Source organism: Eupeodes corollae, chromosome 3 (genome assembly GCF_945859685.1).
Source record: "Eupeodes corollae chromosome 3, idEupCoro1.1, whole genome shotgun sequence".
NCBI classification, from domain to species: Eukaryota; Metazoa; Arthropoda; class Insecta; order Diptera; family Syrphidae; genus Eupeodes; species Eupeodes corollae.
Genome location: NC_079149.1, coordinates 113,237,694 through 113,261,467, shown reverse-complemented (window position 1 = coordinate 113,261,467; position 23,774 = coordinate 113,237,694). Strand labels below are relative to the sequence as shown.

Below are 23,774 nucleotides of genomic sequence, written 5' to 3'. Positions count from 1 at the left end.
TTTCTTTTAACTTATCCCTTATTCTTATCTTGTGAATGCATGCACATAACCCCAAAGAAAAGTCCTAATAATATTTAATGTAAAAGCAAACAATCAATAAAACAAAACAAAAAAACATAAAAGATATTTTTAACAACCATCATTTCCTCTGCCACACCCAAAACAAATAACTTTTGCAAATAAATAACATGAATAGAATAATAACTTCCTCGCGTATTCTATACCGCCGCCATCAATATCCAATAACGAAAACATCACGAAAAGTTATTAACTTCTAATAATTGACTACATCTATATCTAAGTAAGTAGGTTCATAGTTGTCGGTCGTCCTTGTCACCGTTCGACACCATATAATAATAACGGAAATGAAAATATTATCCCATCGGAAAACAAGCACTCATAAGTCGAGGGCTTCCAAAAAAAAAAACAAAGTTATAAGAAACAAAATCGGATACAACCTACCTAGTTAATTTATTACCGCCCCAAATAAACAACAAACATTTTTTGACTCCTTGGTGGCGATCCGATCAGGAAAAAGTCGTGTGTCCTGAACGTCGTTCAATTTGTCGCAATTAATTACATAGGTATCTCTCATGGTATACTTTTTGAACGTTGGTCAATTTAACCTTGTGGCCGGGCTAAAACGACACGATACACAGAGGACAAACCCTTTTCCGTGTGTAATTACTGAGCTTCCAGGATATACCTACTTTCGACATCTGTCTGTCTTATAATTTCATGAGGTTTCCCTTTCCCCTATATACCCCTTGTATCCTGACTCCCATGCGGAAAAACGACAAACGACAACTTAACCTCGAGACCAAGTTAATAATTTTCTCATCATCACAGTAAGTAAGTGTTCATAAACCAATCTTTGAGGGTGGGTGTTTTTTTTTTCCTGTTAACAACTATATCAACCCCTCTGTATTACGATTAGCTGATACTGCAGCTTATGTTAGTCGATTTCCTCCGGAAAAGATAAAAACATATATGTAAAAGTATGACAGCTCAAGTCATAGGAAGCCAATTATGGGGAAAAATCCTATTCAATTGAGGAAACCATCAATTTAGCTATTTCCTTCGTATGCGCCCATACGACCCACCCACGAAACACCCATTTTTCCGGGGGTGCGACCTTTTGTTTTGCCTACACACACTCTATTTTGGATTCCATACTGATGCTTTACAACTCCTGTGCGTGAAGTCTTAATCACACTACACTTGGCTTAAGGATGCTTTCCTTTGGCTCGTTCTGTACGCACCTTTTTTGAAACAGGGATGGATTCTATATTTAACAGGGCCTCAATGTCATCAATATTGTTATCAATCTTAACTTCTTAGTTTAAATATTGATTTTGATGAGTAAGGTAAGGTTTAACTTTGATCGATAATAGATGTTCAGCACACGTGGTCTTCTTTTTTGATCATTTCAAATTGTTAACCAATCGTTTTAAGTAGATTAACTGAGGTTCAACCGTAGTTCGAAGTTATTCAGATATGTTGGATAAACCATCAGTAATATTTTTGATTCACAGCTCAACGGTACCATAAGTTTTAAATAGTATACCAACCCTTTATAGATTTTAAACTATAGTTAAAAGGTTTCAGTATTTGTTCCTTTAAATTCGAATTAGCAGTTCTTCTGCCTAACTGGAGGTTCAACCATGGTTTAGTATTTAGTGTTTACGTGACGGAAACGCATTTCGTTTTTTTTTTATATAGCTTAATTGTGGTTCAATATCTGATCCCTGAAATATTAATCAGCTGTTTTAATTTAACCACGGTTTAACATTTCAATGTTTCAAATATGCGGAACCTTTATTTTAACCCTTCTTCAGTTTTGAACCTCAGTTGAACCACTTTTAATCCAACGAAATCATTGGTTTAATAAGTTGAACTAATTTTAAAATATTTAGTAATGTTTGCTTAGCTGTCTTTTTATCGACTTAATAGTGGTACTGAGATGATATAAACGGTCAATAATGGTTTAATAATATTGACGCGTGCTTCGGTAGGTTCAACGGATTAATTGAGATTCAACTGTGGTTGAAGACTCATTTTAAGTGATGGGGTAAAAGTCAACTAAATTCTTCAACTTTATAGTTGAACCTCTGGAAGTCCAGCAAAATGAGGGATTAAACATTTTTGAAACATAGATTGAATCGAATATTGAAACAATATTGAATATTAAATTGAATTCTTCATAAATGCGACCCTGGTCACAATTATCCCCCGAACTTGATGTCGCAGATTCACTGAACACCCCCACTATTTGGCTGACATTGACTGTTCCTCGCTCGTTCAGGTTCATGCCCTCTTGGTTTGACGTGGATGATCGTTTTGTTCGTTCGATTGAATTGAATCGTATACATCTACATAAGCTATAGGCAAGGCGAATCAGTCCTTTTGGTCGTCGTCGTTTTCGTCGCACGTTCGAAATTCAGATTTCCGGAATTCATCCTTACTGTTACTGCCACCGCGCGCCTCCGGCCACCATCCACCTTCATCTCCGTTGTCATCACAATCGTATTGAATTTTTCAAATCGACCACAGGACGTACAAATGTCACAAACAAGCCGATTAAGAACAAGAGAACAATAAACTTCCAACCAACTTTTTGCTCGTGCATTGTCATGGAATGGTGATGGTGTGGCTGTCTATGATTTTGTACGACACGACGACGTTTGACGCCTGTTTGGGTGGTGGTAAGGCAGTGATGGGAATTGGGTGGATTGGGTATGGGATGGAATGGGGTAGGATGCGTTGGCAGCGGCAGTAGCATCAGGAATCACTTTTATAGAAATATAAAGCAGCCAAAATCTTGCCTGCTGTCATAAGCGTTCAGGATTAAAATGATTGGGATTTACCATCATCGTGTCGTGTTCGAGTGCGTATACCTTCCTACCTAACTACCAAACATAACAAGCACTTTTGGAGGATTTTCAACTTGAATAGTTGTTTGGTTTGCTTGGGTGGTTTGGTCTGGTATATTATTATTATTGAGTAGGTATATAATTTGAGGATGAAATCCTTTTCCTTGTTCACTTTAAAATATACCAACAAAATTTGTACATGCGGCAAAAGGTTTCTAACTCTTTAAATCTCGACTGAATCTGGCAGATTTTTGAAGTGATAATTATTATGATGATGTTTTTAAACCTTTTTTCATTCTAAGGGTGGCATGGGTTGGAATTATTTTAAATTGTTTGTCAAAAGATTTATGATGAGATAAGAGTTTTAGAACGTATGTTTCGATAACATTTTAGGCGGATTTAATTTAATTAAGGAGCTTAAAAAATGTGTATTGCTGGTGAGAATTATATTTTTTTGTGAATATGGTTTGAAGTATAACTAAAACTTTCTCCCACGGCTTTATTCTTCATTTAAAATACAAATTAAGTGAAATTGAACTATTTTATATGTATGCATGAAAAGTAATTAAAAACTGTTAAATACTTTGTTAGAACATTGACAAGTTATAAAATACATCATTTGTTTTTTTTTTTACAATTTTTTATTTCAAAAATTGACTCACATTCCTGATATTTTGTTTGTAATAAGTTTAATTGCCATTCACAGAATTTTGAAAAATTGCTATCAATAATTGAAATTTCAGCTGATTTCTGTTGAAACCTTAAAAACATTTAACAAATTTATTACTTATTGGTTTTTCAATAAAATGTTTCATTTTTATGATAAAAAAGGAGTGTTCATAACCTTTTCGTGATATTTTTCATAATCAATTCACACATTCTATACTTTATTTCTTCGACAACCTCAAGTTACACATAGGTATTAAATCACAAGATCTCTGTATCGATTGTTTTGTTGTCAAGACTTAATCATCAACGAAAGACGTTGCTGGTGATTGCCCAGCTTTAGTTCTATTCTTAAGTTTAAACTTTAACTTTAAAAAATATGGAAGGTATAATGTCGTTTATGGAATGCCATATTTCAAAGTTATTCTTCAGTTATTTAGTTATTCTTCAACACTTCGGGCTAGAGCAGCAATATTACAACTGTTTTAAGCTACGCACACTGTTTTGATTCTTGGTACGAGCTTAGATTTTCTGCAAATTTCATTATTGCCAGCTGATAAAAAAAAGTTGCTGCAAAACGTTTTAAACATAGGTACTTAAGTTTTTCGAACTCTGAATGCAAACAATGTGTTGTTTAAGCGTGCAGGATTTTTTTTAAATCAGGCACGCTTTTAAAAAAATAACATTATTCGTCATTTTGTTTCAATGTGACTTCACAATTACGACTTATTTAATGTAAAGTTCATTGGAAAGTTATTCAAGAAAAATCTCCCTAACTATCAAGTCAAGTCTATTTTTGTCAAAATGACAGTTGATAATGATTTTTCATTCAACTAAAAGCTGAACTTTATTTGTCTATGATTTATTTATTTTCTGCACAATCCCATTTAATGTTTTCTGTAAAAGATCGAAAATGAGTAAGTCATATTTGTTTTCAATACAAAATAGAAATCATGGTGGACTTGTAGCTTGCATGAGGAGTGTTTTGTAGGCAATAATGTTTTTATACGATGAATTGAAGGTAGAGATGGTGAAGTAAAATTTGACGTGTATCGCTCCAAATTTAATTATGGCAAAGATTTTACTTTTCAAATTTACTTTGTAAAAAAATTATTTTATTTATTTATTAATATCATATTCTCCTAACAATTTGTATATATCTTATTTCTAATTTAATAATATATGTATTTTGTACAATTAATTAGAGGGAATAGGTTGTAGCATTTAAATTTTAAGTTAAAATTGAATTAATGCCACATTTACAAATTTTTATATTGTGGGGTGGACAGATTATAAATAACGTATATGATAAAAGAACAGAAACAGAGAAAAAAGTTTTTTTATGAAATGATCACTATGACTGATTTGAACTGCATAAACAAAATTTTAATTATTATATACGTAAATAAATAAAGGGAATAAATATTATCAATTGACGTAGTTTAAAAAAGATTCAATGTTATAAGTATCGAAATTAAGAAGCCATAATTCAACTGATTTGAAGAACTGTGGACGGTTTCTAATGTTTCGTAATTCAGCTGGAAGACTGTTGTATAATTTGCACAATAGTGTAAGAATTCCTAAAAAGTGTAGTTCGAAAAATGTTTGATCGGTACGAGTTAGAATTTCTCATATTATATTTATTACTCATAGGGCTTTCCAAATAACCACTCCTCATAAAAAATATTTTGAAAACCTTAAAATAAAACAAGTGTCTTACTGGTAGAATACCTGTTTGTCTAAATAAATCTGCAGAGTGAGTGAGCCGGGCAGCGTTGCATATTTTTCTTAGGACACTTTTTTGAAGAACTGTTAATTGTTGGATTTTGTTTAAGTATGCACCTCCCCAACAACTGATAACATATTGTAACTTCGAGTGGAAAATACCATAGTAAACCTTTTTTAACGTGGAGAATGAACAATATTTTTTTAACCGATAAAAGCATCTTACGGTTGAAAAAAGATATTGCTTTAAATCCATAATGTGCTCAGTCCATTTTAAATGTTGGTCAATTTTGACACCTTAATACTTAAAATTTTTCACTATTTCTATATTGAAGTATGTACTGCAGCAGTTTGCTTCAGAATTGAAGGTATTTATCAAATGAGATACTAGACATTTGCTATTGAAGATTTTAAAACTAGAACAAGACAAGACAGATGACAGCTTTAAAACTGACAACTGCCTAGATATTAAATATTAAGCCTTTTATCTGGAATATATTTTCTTTTGTGTGTTTAAAATTGTCTACCTGATAAATATTTACTTCCTCTGATCTATAAAATATTTTTATTTTTTGTATGTAGGTGTTGCCGAAACTAAAAATAAGTACACATTTTGGAAGAAATAAAATAACTGAATATTATTTTTGGCTTTTAACGTTTCTTATGGGGTTTTGTTGTACTTTTTTTTTACTTTATGTTTTTGACAACGATGGCCGATTAAATCCAATAATTTTATACAGAAAGGTGGTCTTAATAAAGAAAGTAAAATGGAAAACTATGTACATATTATCCATACACAAAATGGATTTTGAATCGTTCGACCAGTTTAAAGATAACGTAGAAGCCCTCGATTTTTTTAATTTAATAAAAAACAATTTCCTTTCTAAAAATAATTCTATTACTTTTATTAACCAGTTTGTTGTTGTTTTGCGTTTTTTTGCGACGGGAAACTATCTCCTTAGTCTAGCCGATTTTGGTCGAATGTATGTTAGTCGACAGTTTCAAAAATAATTTTGAAGGTCAAACCCAATTACTACAATTGCAAACTATTTTATCTATGTACATGTAGTTTAAACCAGAACACATTAATTTCGATCAATGATCGTTTGATTCATTTTATTTAATTCAAATTTAAAGTTTAACACTTAAAGTTAGTTGTTAATTATTTAATTTAGTTCAAAAATGCAAACATTAGTTTATTTAATTTTGTAAAAATGTAAAAAAAAGTATAACACACGACTTTGCTTAACTGACTCGACTTTACATTGCGGCTTTTCCAATAAGAGTGATCTTTAAGATTCAATACAAAGAGACAGAGCTGTAGTATGGACATTTGTATGGACATTAGGTTAACGGACGCAATGGAACTTCACTTCTTGGCTATACTTGGTTCCTACATACATATGTATAACATTTTATGAGACCTATCAGCTGAAATTTCAAGTTTTGTGGAGTAACTTCTTCTGGTAATTCTGGTCGCACGATATCACAAAATTCATTTTTCAACCACATCACATGGTGGCCAATTGTTTTTTTGAGATCAAAATACTTTTTTTTTAAGAATTTAAGGTGTGTAGGGACTCCAGTTGTTGATTGGGTTTTCATTTTACTATAAAATAAATAATAGTGAATAACTACTTTACGTTATTGTTTATGTATTATTTTTTTAACTACCTTTTTGATCTGTTAACTACCTTTTGTTGACACCATCAAATTAATTATCCAATTCATTGTTAAGATGACCCTATCAGAAGTAAAAGCCAAACGGATTTTACAATTTAACAACAGTTTTTTTTTTCAATTGATTTTCGGGAATTTTAAGAATCTTAAAAAATATTATTTTCTGGCTTTATACTTTAACAAATATAATAATAACATTTAAATAATGTATGTAAATTGAGACATTTTTCAAATAAAAACTCGTTAAAATGGTTAAACAAACTTTGACGTATAATAATTTGACATTTTAATAAACTAACTTGAAGTTAGTAACAACTAAAAAGTAGTTGTTTACGAAGTTCAACAGAAATGTATTCCTTCAATCAAAATACATTTAATTATCACATGAGTTTGTGTTGAACTTAGCTACATATACATATATCAGATTTATGTTTTGTTTCAGCAATTGGGCCTTAAAGTTATAATTAACAATGGCCACCCATTAGATCTAACTGCCTAAATTACAAATAGATGGACTGTTTTGTTGCAAGAATTTTTTTTTGAGCCTTCAATTAAAGGATATAAACACATACGTGGGTTCCTTTAATCCACTCAAAACTCATAATTCACATTCAAAGAAACCGCATTTTTGCGTGTGGCATATACCTTAATTTATTCAAATTTGTATTGAATCCTATTTGAATAATTCAACAAACCTTAAGAACCACATAACTTACTTGAAAAAAAAAATTGCATAAGAAAACCGAATTCTATAATTGATCATAATTTCAGGATTAACACAAATTAGTATTTATGATAAATACCGCCGAACATATTCAATCCTTAATAATATGCTTAAAACGCTTCTTAAAGGCAGATGTTTAAAAAAAAGTATAATTCCCACAAAACAATAAGGTCATCTTTTATTCCGGAAAGTATTTTCAGTTCAAAACGAACTCAGTATAGGTTAAGGTAGGTATGTACATCATTTATCCCTCTGTGTCTGTTCTCCTTTCTAAGATTTATTTTTATAATTTTGAAGTGAATAATTGCTAATTTCTCTATTAGCTGACCAAACTATAATCCACACAAAACAAATTTATCAAAACATTTATACTGTTTTTCAAATAAAGATGCCGGCCGTTCGGTAGTTCTGTCGGTCATTCAAAAACGAAAGATGCTGTCCCATTAAATGTCTTGTTTTCAGAACACACATTACGAACAATATAAATGAGTACAAGAGCAAAGAGCTCCTACATGCCCTATACTTTCATAAATAGAGAATGTTGTGAAAGGCATTATTTGATGGTAAAGAGAATACAGAAGGCAGGTCAGAGTAATTTTCCAGCTTATTTACCAAATTATGGCAATACCTCAATTATTTTAGCCTCTGATCCCCTGTATAACAAAATGCCAAGTCCTTTGAAATTCACATTCTCCTACGCTTAGGCAAGGTAAGGTACTCATACTATACTCATCATACAGATCCTTTTTGTTATGATCGATACAACTTGTGTACTTGTATTGTTGTGATGCTATTTTACGAGTGCTCCTGCTCCCGTATTTCAAAATATTTATGATGTTTCTAGTTCATTCATTATATACACACACATGAATTGCAGGATACATCCTTGTGATTTTACCTGTCACAGGACTTATGATGAAAAGGAAAGGCGGGATGTGGAAGATGTGAATTTCTGCGGAAAGTTTATTGTGACTTTGGGTTTTCAAACAATTTCGAATTTCTACAAGTACCGATAATTTTTGCTTTAATATTTTCTCATAGTTTTTTCAATAGAATAATAGGCTGCACATTTTCTCAATTCAACCATTTATATGAGGAGACGAACACGTCCCGAAAAGTTTGTTGCCAGAAATCCAGAATCCTGAAAACCCTTAATCAAGAAAACACAGAATCTCGAAAGCCCTACAACCAGAAGAAGGACCGAAATCCTTTTTTTTAACTTTCAAAAAGCATTGAGAATGGTAACTTTAAATAAAACTTAAGATACACTACTCCTAAACTATATTTAAACATACCTAAGCTATGAGAACAGTATGAAAAGTACAACATTAAAATTTAGAGACAAAACGGTTGCATAAAGCAACGAACGTTGTGAAGAATATACAAATTTTTCTAGTATTTTAATTGCAGGATTTCTGGATTCTAAATTTTCAGGATTTTTTAGATTCTGAGTTTTCGGAATTCTGGCTCTCCGAGATTTTTTTCTCTAGATTTTCGAAATTCTGGTTTTTAGGATTTCATATTTTCGGGACATTGAGCTTTCAGGATTTCGATTTTTAGAATTTTGACGACAACCCATTTTAATGATATTGTTTTTTACATTTAAAAAGGTCCAGACTTTAAAGTGAAACTAACTGCACCTCGCGTTGTTTCGTTAGCATAAAAAAGGTTGTAACGAGACAACTTTAAAAGAAAGACATATGCTGTCGCAGCCTTATTTTTAGAACTATATAAGGGGAAAAATTCTGTCATACATTATTTTAACAAAACATTAACTGTCGCTGTAGAACACGCAATGGAATTTCTAAAAATGGAAACAATACCAGATTTTGAAACATTCTTCATTTCGTTCGTATAAGTCTTTGCGTGATGTTTTATGGCATATTACCTTATTTAATGAATGGGCTATCTAACACTGAACGAATTTTTGAAATTGGACCAGTAGTCTGTGAGATTAATTCGTTCAAACAAACAAACAAAAGCCTTCATTTCTTATTCATCATTGATTTATTGTGTGTATTTAAAATTAAAAGGTACATTTTTCTAAAATATGCAACACAACAAATCACATTTTACTAAAATTTAGTGTTTTTGTTATCTCCTATTCATAAAAATATCACATAAAATACAAAAAAAAAATGTTTTACAAATGAAATACAAAATTTTTCATTTGATATAAATTACTTGTTTGTTTGAAGAACTGGGTGTCCAATATGACAAAGATAGATTTTTTTCGTAAAATTGCAAAAATTGATAATTTCTTATTTTTGAGTATGATTTCAATTGAAATGGTATAGAAACAGTCTTTGTGAATTTCACCTGACCTTATGGGGTCCTCATCATGATGCTGCTCTAAACATTATGTACCTTCACTATAAGACAATTTCGGTATAGTAAAAAATGATAAAAACATATTCTTTGAGTGTTGTTTATCCTTAACCTTTTAATGAAACAATTTGCAAGGATTATAGCTCCGAACAAGATGCAGGCGGTGGCGGCGAGGGCGGCGGACGAGTAAGTCGTAAGTCGCTAGGCGGTTAATCTGTTTATATTCGGCAAGCAGATCGGAAAAAAAATCACAAAACAACAACCAAAAAAAAAGTATCTCAACTTGGTATAGAGTCCTTATAAGAAAAGGAAATTATCTACTTACGCATGTATATCACTATTATTTAGTGAATAGTAACACACATGTCCCTTATGATGATGTTGTAGGGAAAGGTATCTATATATCGACCTTATATAGAACATCTCTTAATCTGTGTCGGTAAGCGGTAATCCTGTAAACCTTTTGAACTTTTCTATCCTTTTTTTTTTGGATGTGAAGAGAGAGAGTAAGAGCGGTCAAACAAAGCAAAATCATGTTGTTTATTCTTGAATGAACTTTCATTGTCAAACCATCAAGAGACAGAGAGAGAGAGAAAGAAAGTACATTTGTAACATTCACATTCATCAAATGTCCTGTCCATCTCATCATAATGTCCATAAAATCCCATCTTTAGAATTAGAAAATAATAATCATCGTTTAATGTCCTGATTTAAGGATTACAAATCTCTTCAATGGTAATGGCAAATATACTTTTGTATGTTATCATGGGAAGAAAATAAAAGAAGAGAACAAAAATTAAAAACATTTACAATTGTTCCGGTCACATAAATCGCAAAATCGGAAAATCGGATATATAGTTGCCCAAAAACCGACAAATCTATATCTTTTCTAAACGCAGATGTATCTTTTGCATCAAAGAGATACATTCGAATTTGTATCTACGTATATATTGGGTTGTAATTTTCGACCACTGAAGTTGATTGTTGTGGATACACCCACAGATATATGTATTTAGTTAAAATTATTCGAATGCGATGTAATCTCGTCGTCGAAAATTGTGTAACTAGGATAATTAGGATAATCTGCTTGCGAATTTGGAATTCAAGTGAATTTTGGAATTGCACATGCATGATGTTGAGCTGATGATATGAGCTCTGATATCCTGACATTTATTTAAAAGATACGCAGCAGATTTGTAGGAAGGTAAATGCTATTTATGGGATGTGGGTGAAATCCGCTTATGGGATTGAGAGATTTTAGATCAATGAATTTATGCATCTATGGTTGGAGGAACAGTAGGTGAGAAGAATTTAATTTTATTATTGGTTTATTGGGTGCAGCTTTGAATGTAGAAAGTATTTTTATATTTTTGAAACGTTTCGTTTTGAACTACATTTATAAACCTTTATTTTATGCGGTTGAATTTAGAACCAAACAAATTTAAATGTAAATATTTACTTTAATCTTTAATTTTTTATATGCGATTTAGTAAACAAAAATTAAACATTTTGTTCTGCTTTCCTATTTTACGTATGCAACATTATAAATATGAACAGACTCCTGCCAAAATATGAATGTACTTATACTTTCATTATTTTTAACATTATATTGAAATTTATTGTAACCAGTCTGATTTGTCGAAATGAAAATTCTTACATTTCTCGACGTTTCAAGGTGACTAGAATCTAAATTAAAGATTTAGAAAGATGTTCGGACGTTTTGTACGTTAGGGATACCATTTTCCTCATCTCAAGAAGCAGTGGCAATATTGACTTCAAATAAATTTTATTAAATAGATAGTAAAATCGGAAGATGCAAAAAGTACTTTTAAAAAACTGAGTGGGTGTTTTTTTTACTATAGCAATTCAAAAGTAAAGTGAAGATTTGGTTGAAGCGAAATATCTCTCGAACCAATACTGCTGCCAACTTCAATTAAATTTTATATTTTATAATATGTATGAAGTGATACAAAATTAGAATTATTTTATAAAATAATGCAAATCAATCAAAAAACAGAAACATTTTTTTCACCTTGAATATTTTGCGAACAAATAATGATTGTACCTCCAAAATAATTGTATGGAACGAAAAAAAACGTTTTCGACATGGGCCCTGTTTCACAAAAAACAGGGCCCATGTTGCAACTTTGCAGCTCCACCAAACGCAAATTTTCAAAAAGAAAATTATTGAATTGAAAAGTTTTCTTCTTTGCAAAATACGTTTCACAAAACTCAAATTTTGGAAAGTGCCACGTCTTTTCTGAAATGTGAGAAGTTTTGTTTTTATGCGAAGTATTTCTTCTTTTTGTTTCATTAAACAATAAACTAAATAAACTTTTCAAATTATACTAAAAATTGTAAAAAGCTTTTTGCCAAATAGAAGTTTGTTTTGAAAAGTTTTCAAAAACTAATTATTTTGCAGATTTTTGTTTAGTATATTGACTTTGTAGCCATCGTTTAAAGGAATTTGACAGTTTATAGTTTCTTTTGAAAAGCTGTTGTGAAATAATTCATGAAACGGTTACGTAATTCTGTAACGAATTTGATCAAAATCCAGAAATACAAATTTTATAATAATAAATTTAACTGAGATCGGTCATCAAATTTTTATTGGAAGGAAGTTAAGAATATTGATTTGAGAAAAGATGTTCAATCTTGTGATGATAATATTGATTTGGAAGATTTGAATGTTAAATTCTCTACTTTACAAACCCAATTCAGGGAAATGTCTTCTAGACGTGCAAAGAATAATATTACTAACGCCTTTTCGATCGATAAGTGCGGTAGATGATTATCAGGTAGGTAAAGCAATTTTCTCCATAAAATCTAAATGCACCGGACTTGACAATATTCATCCTGACTTTATTAAAATCCTCCTACCCTTCCTATTTTCCCACATAACGCACATATTCAACACCATTATAATGACATCTATACATATTCCATCCTTTGCCATCCTGTTAAAGACATCGAAAACTATCCCTATCCTAAAACAAGGAAAGAAGAAGGAATATAGACCGATAGCTATCCTATCTTTTCTATCTAAAGTTTTTAAGAGTCTGATAACTAACCAGATAAAATATTATAATTAAAGGCAAGCAATTATTGAATCCTTTGCAATCTGAATTTCGGTCTGGACATAGTGTTGTTTCCGCTTTACTCAACGTATCTCATGAGACATGCTTTTGACAATAAATTTACAACTGTGATAACCTTACTTGACTTTTAAAAGTCATTTGACTGTGTAAACCTTCTGTGATAAATTGACAAACCTATTAAGTTTTTCTGACACAACTAAAAACTTATTTACTCATATTTGATCAATCGTATGCAAGTCGTGTCTTGTAATGTTAATAATGGTGTTCCTCAAGGATCAATCCTTGGACCTTTACTGTTTTCATTGTTCATAAATGGTCTACCCTCTGTTTTGTCTTTCTGTCAGTTTCATATCTATGAAGATGATGTCCAATTATATAATAGTTTTCTTCAGTTGATGCTTAAGGATGCAACATCTTAAATGAACATTGATTTACTGGCTATATATGATTGGTCGACACGGAACGCACTTAAATTTAATCCTGAAAAAACGAAAGCTCTTCCAATTTTAATTAAGAAACCAAAACCAGATAATGTCCCTCCCGTTATGTTGAATAATTGTATTATTGAATATGTTGCTCAAGTTAGAAATGAAGGTTTGTCTTTAACAACAGGTTAACTTGGAATAACCATATCGATACAGTTGTGTCAAAGATTTATGCTTCACTTAGAGGACTATCTGTTACTAAATTCGTACTACCTACCCATATTAAACTAAAGCTGGTAAAATCCATTGTCCTACTTATAGTGACATAAGGGTGTGAGCTGTTTGTTGATTTTGATTCTCAATGAGCTCATAAACTAAAGGTGGCATTTAATGCAATAGCTCCGTTTGTTTTTAACCTTCGTTGGTTTGATCATGTCTCTTTTCAAGCTCGTCAGCTTTTTAATTGCGATCTGTTAGCTTTCTTCAAATATCGTTGTTGTATTTTACTCTTCAAATTGTTTGTTAAAAAGACTCCAAGTAATCTATGTAACTTACTTAATTTTTGTGTTTCTAGCAGTTCCATTTTATTGCAAGCAATTTGTTTTGAATATTTCTCGAACTTGAACTAAACATACTTTTAATTTATTTTTTTTTCTTTCCGTCTTGATTTATATAACTTTTAATTAACATGTCTTTTGTTTTTTTTTTGTTGCATTCTGAAATTTGTGAATTATTAATTTTATTTTTTGGTAATTTTGTTCTCACACGTTTGTAAATATACCTTTTGTTAGTTGTATCTTAAATCAATGTTTTATATTCTGTACTATTTATAAGTTTAACTTGATGAACAGCTAACATACAAATAAATAAATATGGAATAAATTACAAAATTATTCGTTTTGAAGAATATTTTGAAAAAAAGCTAATAATAGTGACCAAAGAGTGGTGAAACTTAGAATTTACTTTAATAATGGAAATGTTTTTTTCAAGAAAAGTGAGCTTTTAATTAACGAGAAGTACCATCGAATTTGTGTTGTCTAAAATTGTTAATAAGATACAAATTAACAGCCAAAGAAGTATGTGTTTAAGTTCCTGTCAACAACTTTTGTGACTACTGAATTGGCCTACTTTGCAGAGTTGTTTATCGAGCGTCGAATATTATAATTGATGAATTTCTCTCTGACACCATTTTCTGGGCACAACATGTTTTAGAAATAGCTTCGCAATTTTTTTTTTGTCAAGGTTGATTTTCTTATAAAGCTGGATGAAACAAAGCATATTTGATCTTAATAAACACAATCTAAGATTTACTTTGGAACTTTTCAAAATACATTGCATTTATATTAGTTGTATTTCTACTTTTTACTTTTCAATGTTTGCAAGTTTTGTGAAACACTTTGAATTCACTTTGTAGGATATTATTTTTCTGCAAAGTGAAAAATGTTTGGATTTTAAGAAAAATCGAAGTTAGTTTTTTTTACGAAACATAAGACCCTTAAAAATGTTTCTTGTTAACGTAAGACAATGGTCTGAGAAAAATCCAACCTGTTTTTTTTTTTATTTAAGAAATAAAAACGTTCCAAACGTTTTACTCAAATTATTGAAATTTGGTTTTCGACTAAAAATCTCGGGAACAGAAACAGATATCAAACCCAAACATATTTTGTTGCTACATTTTAGTTAATGTTTCAGCAAAAATTTTAAATTAACAAAACAACAAAAAACTAAATTGTATTTTGACTCAAGTATTATATGAGAACAAAGAAAGATATTGCCATCAAATTTTGTTATCTCACACAAAAAATTGTAAGTAATATTTTTTTAAAGTTTAAGAGAAATAAACGGAAGTGCACGAACGGGAAGTTATCAGTGTGGGACGCATCCCAGCCTCTTTCTTTTAAAATTGGGATTAATATCTTAAACATGAATTAATACATATCGGAATGTAAACCAACTTTCTTTATATTTAGTTACGAAATCATAACGTAAAATAAACTTAGTCACAAAATAAAAAGATGAATTTAGTCTAAATGCGTGAATTAAGTTCGTTGCCCTTTTATAAAGTTATGTTTTAGTTATTTCGTTTCGAGACTCAGTTCGTAGCGATACGTTCCACTTTTCTATTAAGTTGTGACATTATTATGTTGAATGAAGAATAATATTGATCTTCAATATTTTGCGAATAACAAACTAAATTGAAGATTTTCAATAAAATTAATAGTTATTCTGTTTAAATATAATAATTTGGTGTTGAAAATCAATCCAAGAAATTGCATTTCAAGGGCTAAAAATGAAATGTTGATAAAACTTTTGCAGTTGCAAGTTAGAGCTCCAAAATAGAACAATTATGAGTTGCCGAAATTTTGGACAGATAAACCCCTTAAACTTATTAAAAAATAGTAAATTTTGTTGAGAAGAGCTAGAATATAAAAAGCAATACGATTTGCCTAACAACTTGTAACTTTAGTTAAATTTAGAAAAACATTCTAGTTTTTGATTAACTTTTCAAAAAATGTACAAAAATAGTAGATACATAGTTTTTTAACTTTTTAATTTAACGGAAAACAATATTTTTCAAGATATAAAGATGATTGCTTGTGACAAATTTAGGGGGGGGGGGATCAGAGAGGAATAGATTTATGAAATTGCAATGCCATTGACATTGGTTGCGATTATCTGTAATAGAAATTCGAATTTCTATTAGAGGCTATGCTTTTATGAATAACTGTAAAAAGTTTAAGATGAAAGTGTAGGTCAAATATGTTAGATATGGGTATTTTTGTCTGTTTTAGTAATTTATAGAACAATAAGCATTTATGTGCTTAGAAATAAACGAATGTCTTAAAAACCACAATACCTAGCATATCCTCTTATTGAATTATATTTTATGACTCTTACGTACAACTAATGTATTTTCTTATTTCTTTCATCTTTATTTTCATATAAATGTTTCATTAAACTCAAACGTTATCACCTAAACATTCAATGTTATATTAATCTTAACACGACTATGGTATAAGTGTGCACTTTGGCGTATACGCACTTTTTATTATATTCAAAATAGCAATACAATTTTTTTTCATTCTTACTTATGATAAGTAATTAGGTACTTTTGAATAAATGTAGGATTTATTAAAAATTATTAAACTTGTGTTTTTTTAACTTGGGAGCTTACAAAATTTAACTTCTTCAAATTTATCAAATCAAAATTTTTTGTTCCTGTTTTTTTTTTAAAGAAATTTAACTTGAGAACAGTATAACATTTAACTTCTTCAATTTAAGCAAAAGTTAAAAATTCTCACACCCGGATAATTATTCAAATGTTTGTATGAAATTTAAAACAAAAATTTTCAATATATTTATATATTTAGTTATCTTAGAAATATCGATAGGAATTAGGTCATTCTCAAACCAACCAGAAAATAGAAAACCAAATAATACCTAACTACATTCCTTCCTTCAAACCTGGTCACAAAATCATGCTTCTTGTAAAAAAGCAGAGAAAAAGCAAATTTCCGCCATTGTTGGACACTTTTACCAAATTAAAAAGAAAAAACCCTGAAGTAAAATTCCTTCGTAAATATACAAGTAAATAATACAAAATGCATCACTATCCTATCACTAATGAGAGTCCTTTTTTTTGTGTAGAAAAAGAACAGTTCTCGTATTGGATAATGTACAAATGTCCAAACCCACCCTCACCAAAATTCTTTCACCCAAAACCACTTGAAACCCGCAAACGACGAGGACGACAACGACTAGAAGGATGAGGATGACGAGAAGAAGAGTGAAGCGAAAAAAGGACAAAACTTTGTTCAGGTCCTTTATATTGCCTAAGTACATAACACATAATGTACACGAGCACAAGCAGTCTTTTTTGGTCGTTGCGTTGTAGGTTCGTTGTAGGTAGGTATCCTTGTGCGCTCTGACGCTATCGCATTTCGCATCCTCCGACCGAAAATCATCATCACCACCATATCCTTCATACATATATGATCCACATCATCATCATTATTATCATCATAATAATCATGAATATAAAATTGTCTCCCATTCCATGCAATCTCCTATGATGCAATGCTAAAGCCCAAAAAGGAAGAGGCAAATTCCTTTAAGTGCGGTGTTTCATCCCTTAAAATAAACCTACCACATTATGCACCCTTAATAAAGTGTGTACATAAATATTAGGGGCGGGTACTAAACTCACTCACAACTACACAAATTCGACATTTTGTGTACCCATTGCTCAATGCTCTGCTCAGGTTGCTTTTGTGGAGCTCCCTTGAAATGACGTTTCACGATGAATCCTTAAAAAGGACATTAGCAAGAAAAAATACACAAATGTAAAAGAAAAAAAAACACAAGCAAAAGACAACAACAACGACCAAAATGTAGTGCTCTTCTCTTATTCTTCTACCCCTAGTAAGCGCCCCCTGGCCAAATAGAGTGCTGTGATTCTGATTGAGGGTTGTTTTTAATCCCGATAATGTTTTACGGACGGGTAGAAGTAGAAGGTAAACGTCATCCTCATAGTCATAGTCATTCTCATCATGGTGGTTGCTACTCTTGCTCTTTCTATATTTTGTAAGGATACATCACCAATTTTAAAGCATTTCACATCGGGATCTGTTCGAGTAAACAACGAATGAGGGAGCGCGGTTCATGTTGATTCTGTGTTTTTCCTTACAAATATCTGTGTCGTGTGAATTGTTTGTTTTCATTTTCAAAAAGAAAGGATACTAATAAATCTACCTTTATTAAATCTTTAATATAAAAACTGTTTCTTTTTTTTTACTTTGGTGAAAATCTTGTTTGTTTGATTAATATTAAAATAAACCAGTACCAGTTTTGAATATTGTTTAAGAGTGATACCTTCGGATAATCGGAAAATAAAAATATAAAAGACGTTCTTGAACAAACAAGTGGAAGAAGGATTGGATTTAAATCAAGTCCGCCCGTTTGAAATATGGTTTACTTTGTACGTAAAATTTTGTATTTATTTCTTTATTTTTAATAATTCTAAAAGTGTTTTAAGTATTGTTGATGTCACTTTAAAATTCTTATCAATGAAATTCAATCAAATGAAATCTAAATTTGGTTTGAAAAAATATTCTATCTAATAAAATTTCCTTCCGGCGGTAAAACAAAATTGTATAGATTCCAATTGGAAGATCTAAATTTAAGTATTTTGATTCCGTGAAAATTTATTCGAACTAGAAATATATTATTTAACTAAAGGATTGTTTATAAAAAGGTGAATTCAGTAGGAAATACATTAGTTAAATGAATACATTTAAAAACTCAAACTACCAAATTTATGTCCTGTTATAAAACTTGCACAATAAGACATTTAGCCGACGGAAATAAGGTTGTGAGATAAGAACTTTGAAATTTGAAAATGTCGAATTTAACAATAACTGAATGTTTATGCAACTCATCTTTAAGAATTTGTCAAATACACTAAATACAGACAATATTTTAGTTCTAAAATTGCTTTTTTGAAGAAATTTCGAAATTTCTTCTTATCAATATTATTATAAAGTAACATTTAGGTCCTTAAATGTTTGTTTAAATTAACCAACGATGAATAAAAAGCTTTTTATTTTATTTAAAATTTAAAATCCGCTTCTGAGTAACAAAAAGTCCCCCTTAAACAATTAAGTCGTAATGGTACTTTTAGGAATCCTCATCATAAACATTTAGCCTTGTAAGGCATTCATGTACTTCGGATTGAAAAGAATATCTGTACTTAACAGTTCGTGCGGAATATAATTTAACAATTAATCAAAAATTTTTAAGTGATCTTAAAGTGATCTTAAAAGCGGTCTTGAAAAATAAATTATATTTCCGTCGGTAATAACACAGGCCTTTACTTTTTGATTTTAGACTTTAAACGTTGGAAAATAGCATTTTAAATAAATACAAATTTTGTAATGGTACGGAAATAAATCGACCAAATGAAATTAATGAATTATATCTTGTAAGCGAATATTATAATATAAAAAATTATATTCCTTTATCAAACATACAACCAATAAACATTATTTTGCTAATTCTATTTGAAACTTTTGTTTACGAAAGGATTTAATTGTTGTTACTTTTTTCAGTTTTTTGTAACGAGCTTAATCGTTTTCGTTTCAATCAATTGTTCAGTCTATTTTTGTTGGGTAATTAACAATATTTTGTTGTTATTGATAGTAATACTAATATCATATGTTTTCCTATTTGCAAACACATACGCATGTGCTAAATTTGCAGCCTTCAACTATTTTGAAGAAAAACCAAAATTATTTACATATGAGAATTGTGAACCAAAAACAATATGTTGTGCTTATCAATGTTTGTATTAAGATAACAGCCCCTTTTTCATATTAAAAAAAAAAAAGTAATATAGAAAGTAAAAAGAAAAAATACACAAATCTAAGCATGAATAAGTTCATTAAATACAGTCAGCTCATCTTTTTTTGAAACTGATATTTTGTATCTTCTTTGTAAGTTTTATAATTCTGAAATTATGATTTTATTTACTGAACTCAAGCTAAAAATTTGAACGGCTGTTTTAATAAATTAGAAATTATTGCGGCCATTAACTTTTTTACTGTCTGTATAGTGAAATATTGCTATACAGCCTAATTTAAGGAAACTAATTCTTATATTTATAAAGCTTATGGTTAGCGATTGTATAATAACACTAAATTGTTATTTTTAAATCAACCAACGTTAAATTTAATGATTGATTAGATAAAGCCTAAATACGTTCACAGGAAATTATTATTTCTGAAAAAAGAAGTAAACGTAAAAGTCCATATTTTTGTCAGTTTTTAGTGAGGGTAATGTTTATTTATCTATTGAAAGTTCAATAATTTATTTAAATATAAAATCACAACTAAAACATTTACGTTTGGAATTGAACTTCTTCAATTCAAAAATGAAACTTATATTAGCTTACAAAATTGCATTTTTAATGAAACCACTTTATGAATTTATAAATGTCAATTGTAGAAAAATTATATGTTGTTAAACAAATGGTTCTCTGCCTTATGAGGCTTTCAATTCAACCGATGAAGCACAAATATCACTTGAAAAAAGAATCAAATAACTTTAAAAATTCTCTTATATCTAATTTCAATTTTTTCAGTAGAGTTTCAAGAAATTGTAAATAATTTCAAATACTGGAAAAAAAACAAAAATTACATTTTAATACAAACTTTAACTGCTGAAAATGAAATAATCTTTCATTTGTAACTTTAAAGAAGCGTTTTTAAAACTATTTTGGCTAATTTTAAGAAAGTCTACAATAATTTATTGGTGTAGCAAACTCCATTTTTAAATGGCAAAATAAAGAAGAAATTAATTTCTTTAATTATATTTGTATTAAAAAAGTTTATTAAGAAGAAAAAGTTATTGTAAGCGATATAATAATGTATAATGATAAAAATAGTTAAAAATAATACATGTCATGAATTCGTAACAGTTTTGGAACACTTATTGTAAGGAATATAAAAGTGACGCAAATTCAAGAATTGTTAATAAGTTTTGTAAGATTTTTGTATAGTCTCCTATATTTAAAAATACTTTGTTTCGAAAAACAAATAAGTCCCTTTTTTTGACTCAATATTTCCATGTTGGTATCATTTTATAGTAAACGACTATTTTTTACGAAAAAAGTAAAATAAATAATTTAATTTCTTAGTATCACTTCAGGCCTTCACGACTAATTTAATTATTTGATGACAGTTAAGATATTGTTAATACTTTTCAATGCTGACTTTTGACATAAATGTATACTTTTGTGTTTTACTTCTGATTGCAAAACCTTTTTGTGAAGCTTACATTATTTATTAAGTTATGGTTAATTTTTGAAAATACCAAGTTGCTTTGTTCAATTAAATAAAGTTTTCCAATACTTTACAAACCATTTTAACATTTTTCCCGCTGTTTATGACCATTCAAAGATAATATACATTTATAGGCACTGTGGGAGTAATGTCAGTAAAATTATCTTTATCAGAAAAGTTGGTTATAGTCCCTTTGATTGAAAAGTGGGCTAGTGGGATTTTTTGATTTCATTTAATACAGAAAAAATGCTTTATGAACAGACTTGTAAGTAACTACAACTAGCTACTTTACAAATGTAGTGTATCTGGAAATATTAAAAGAATAAATATTTTAAAATGTGTGTTTTGTGTTCAAAATTATTCGTACATATGTGATCTTTATCTGTTAATAATATGCATGAGTAAAAAAATTTTGGATTTTTTTGCAAAAATGAAATACACAATAGCTAATAAAATATTGATTGAAGTGCTTATTAAATAAAAACACTTAAAATTCAGAAAAATGCGTGAAATCTTTATTTGAATCGATAGTACGGTCGACATAGTTTAATGTTTAAAGATTATTTCATGCAAATGAAATGACTGCACCCCAAACGGTCCATCCGCTTAGTTTAATTTTGGCATAGTCTTTCTAACATATCGGCCGGTTTCTCACAAATAAATACTGCAATGTTGTCTTTCAATGCGTCAATTGAAGCAAGCTTGTCTGTTTAGACATGAGCTTTGACATAACACCACAAACAATAGTCTAAAGGCGTTGAATCGCACGATCTAGGCGGTAAATTGACCGGTCCAGAACGTAAAAGAAAATGTCGCCTCTCAAAAAGTATTGATGACGCTGCTGTTAACAAGGCAGCTTTTAGGCTATCCAAATTTCGATGGGGAGTCTTGCAGGCCATGTTCTCTAGTTCGGATTACAAACTGTAATCCAAGGAATTCACATCTCGACTCCCTGACGGCCAATCTGCAGCTGCAATAAAATCCGGAATATTTGTTCTAAGCCACTCTTGAGTCGTTTTGACCTTGTGTGCTGGAGCACAACCTTCTCCGTTGAAGAGAGTATTTGTTAATCTCTTAACAACACCCTCGAGAACTTTCTCTTGGTACACTTTTACACAAAAGTGCAGTAAAGTGACACCTTTATGGGGTGGTGTCCACGCTGACCGCTTGGAACAACTTTTTTAGTTTCTTTGGATGACGTCGCATAGATCTTATCATTTTGTTTACTATAAACTTTTTCTATTGTGGATATGATTCCGACGAATTCGTTCACGCACAGCTTTTACTTTTGCGCTCGTTCGAGCGACGAGTTGACGACCACTTCTTGGCCTGTCCTCTACTCTTGACAGTTCATAAAATCGTTTTATTGTACGATACACAAACATTTGCTATAAACCAAGTGGTTTTAAAAGTTCAAAAATTTGATTTAAATTTTTTCCACACTTACATAATGCGATTATCGCAATTTGATTTTCTTTAACGCCCCACTCCATAGTTTCCGATCAAAAGCTGAAACCAAACAAGCTTCCATTCTTTACTTATACGATCACATGTTTCGAAAAAATAGTTAATGATACTATTCCTAGTGGAAGTTTTGAGCAATTCGCTCTTAAAATCGTGTAACAAAACTTATGGCTAGACTAGGTATAACCTATTCCTTATACATTTACTGGCTCTAGGACCTATCCTTATATTCAGTAAGAAGACCGTTTTTTCTAAAACATAAATATTTTCTAGTTCGTTGGAGTTTTCATACTGAGTTCAAATTATCATCAAATTTATCAAAACTAAGAACATAAGTATACCTATAAAAAAATAACTCCTCCTAATCCTTTCCATATTGAGAATCAAAAAGACCATTGAAATGGAAAACTAACTCAATTAAAAGAATACGTTTAAGATTCCGCATTTCTGGTTAGGTACGAATGAAAACATCAATTCACGTTTCATTCAAATAAAGTGAAGAAAAAAAGATTGCATTTCATTTAACTTGAAAGGTTTAAGAAAATGAATGTTTATACACTTCCGTACCTACTTCTTTCTTTCTTATAAATTGGCGCAAGTATAACGTAAGACATTTGAAAACACAACAAGATCCATCACATTACAATATCCCTAAGGACCGCTTTAAACATTTATAATAATTTTCAAAGAGGATGCCCGTCATTCATTATTCGTATACGTTATGCAATATGCATATAATATGTCGATGTGTGGTAAATGAAAATACCACGAGTTTCCCCATCAATTCGAGTCGAGAAATAATAAACAAAACAAAAAAAGTCCTTGTAAGGATTTTTCAAAGACTTCTCTATTTTTGTTCACCAATGCGATTGATGTGAATTTAATGTTTTGTTTTTATGATAATTTTAATGTTTATTGTAATTACTCAACGAACTGGTACCAAAACGTCCAAT

At 30.3% G+C, this 23,774-nt stretch overlaps 1 protein-coding gene across 2 annotated transcripts in view; it reads left to right on the top strand.

Annotated features, from left to right (window-relative positions):
* LOC129952784 (fez family zinc finger protein erm) overlaps positions 1–23,774 on the top strand; it is a 71,365-nt gene that overhangs the window by 44,004 nt on the left and 3,587 nt on the right. Inside the window, exon 1 of one of the 2 annotated variants that reach the window (XM_056065600.1) lies at positions 17,744–18,497. The exons of the other annotated variant lie outside the window; for it this stretch is intronic. Within the exon in view, the coding sequence (XP_055921575.1) occupies positions 18,486–18,497 (12 nt within the window). The 5' untranslated portion in view covers positions 17,744–18,485. Of the gene's footprint in view, positions 1–17,743; positions 18,498–23,774 lie in introns of those variants that run through there. 2 annotated transcript variants of the gene reach the window in all.